Below are 1,251 nucleotides of genomic sequence, written 5' to 3'. Positions count from 1 at the left end.
ACAGTTGCTATCCTCCCATTCCTCTGCTGCCTCCTTTGTTCTTTCTCAATAAAAGTTACTGAAAATGGTAATCAGGGCCTCAGTCCTAGAGTCTACTAGCCCTCTGATGCCAGAATTTTGCCTCTCTTGCATTTTCTTTCCTCTTTTCTATTCATCCGTGTGTACCTCATCCTCAGGACCTGTTCACCCTGGCCAGAAATGCATGATTAGACTGACAAAGGCGGTGCCCCAAAACTTACCAAACTGCTCAAGCATATGGAGTAGTTATTACTCAGGTAGGCCTCATAGTTCTCGCACTGTGAGTGGTAAAATGTGTAGATGTCAGACCCACAGTTGGACAGGGTCTGCCTAATTCGTGTAACTTGAGAATCACTCCCCTGGGCACCTGGATCATTACACAGCGAAAGTGATGGGGAGACCATCAGGTTCCCGGGATCTGTATGGTGGGGGAGAGAGAGAGAATATTCGATAGAACAAAGGAGATTGTCTGTGACCCTTAGGAGCTCTAAGCTCAAATCCTCCAACCCTCCACCACATTGTCTTTGAACTATGCCCCTTGGAGAGCTCTTCCGGGAGAGGTACGTGTGTCCTCAAAGCTTTGCCTTCTCTTGGGACCCATGAGTTCCCTAAGTTCCTGGCCTGCATCCCGTGCACACCTCAGGAGCCCCAGGTCCTGCTTGGCCCATACTCACCCTGGCTGCTCTGGTTACTCATCCCTGCTCCAGCCGAGAATGCTTATGCGTGCCGAAGTGGTCCTTGGTAGCAGGAGCAAAGAGAAGGGATCCTCTCCTCTCACTAAGCTTGTGTATTCTGCTTTGGCCCGGAATTCCACTTTTAAATAAAAGGTGGTTACCAGGGTATCATTGTGGAGAAGGACGTTCTTTGATTACAATGCATTGACGAGACGCTAGGATTTGTTTGCTAGAGTTTCTTAAGATAAGGCCTTATTATAGAGCCTGGATTAACCTTGAGTGTTTGATCCTCCTGTCTCAGCCTCCTGAGTGGTGTGATTATAGGCGTGTGTTGGATAATATGTTGAGAAGGGTAAGCCTTTAATTATCCTTGCTAAAAAAAAACAACAACAAACCCTTGGTGTCTGCCCATTAACTGGCTGCACCCTTAGTTCCTCCCCATTGAAAGGTGACTGAAGTTGGTATTCTCGGCTGCACTCCCAGAGGCCGTACGCCCGCCTCATCTCAGAGTTTTGCCTCTCTTGTTTTTCTTGTCTCTTTTTACTTTTCTGATTGATCC

At 47.6% G+C, this 1,251-nt stretch overlaps 1 protein-coding gene across 1 annotated transcript in view; it reads right to left on the bottom strand.

Annotated features, from left to right (window-relative positions):
• LOC102010015 (probable inactive 1-aminocyclopropane-1-carboxylate synthase-like protein 2) overlaps positions 1 to 385 on the bottom strand; it is a gene marked incomplete at its 5' end in the record, with an annotated part of 10,597 nt that extends 10,212 nt beyond the window's left edge. The window contains one exon of the mRNA XM_013510191.1: positions 240 to 385. Coding sequence (XP_013365645.1) covers positions 240 to 385 — 146 coding nt within the window. The remainder of the gene's footprint in view (positions 1 to 239) is intronic.
• Between the last annotated feature and the right edge of the window lie 866 nt (positions 386 to 1,251).

This window comes from Chinchilla lanigera, unplaced genomic scaffold, assembly GCF_000276665.1.
Source record: "Chinchilla lanigera isolate Chin_1 unplaced genomic scaffold, ChiLan1.0 scaffold00384, whole genome shotgun sequence".
Classification (NCBI taxonomy): domain Eukaryota; kingdom Metazoa; phylum Chordata; class Mammalia; order Rodentia; family Chinchillidae; genus Chinchilla; species Chinchilla lanigera.
The sequence above is the reverse complement of the archived record's forward strand: the minus strand, read 5'-3'. Positions and strand labels throughout refer to the sequence as shown.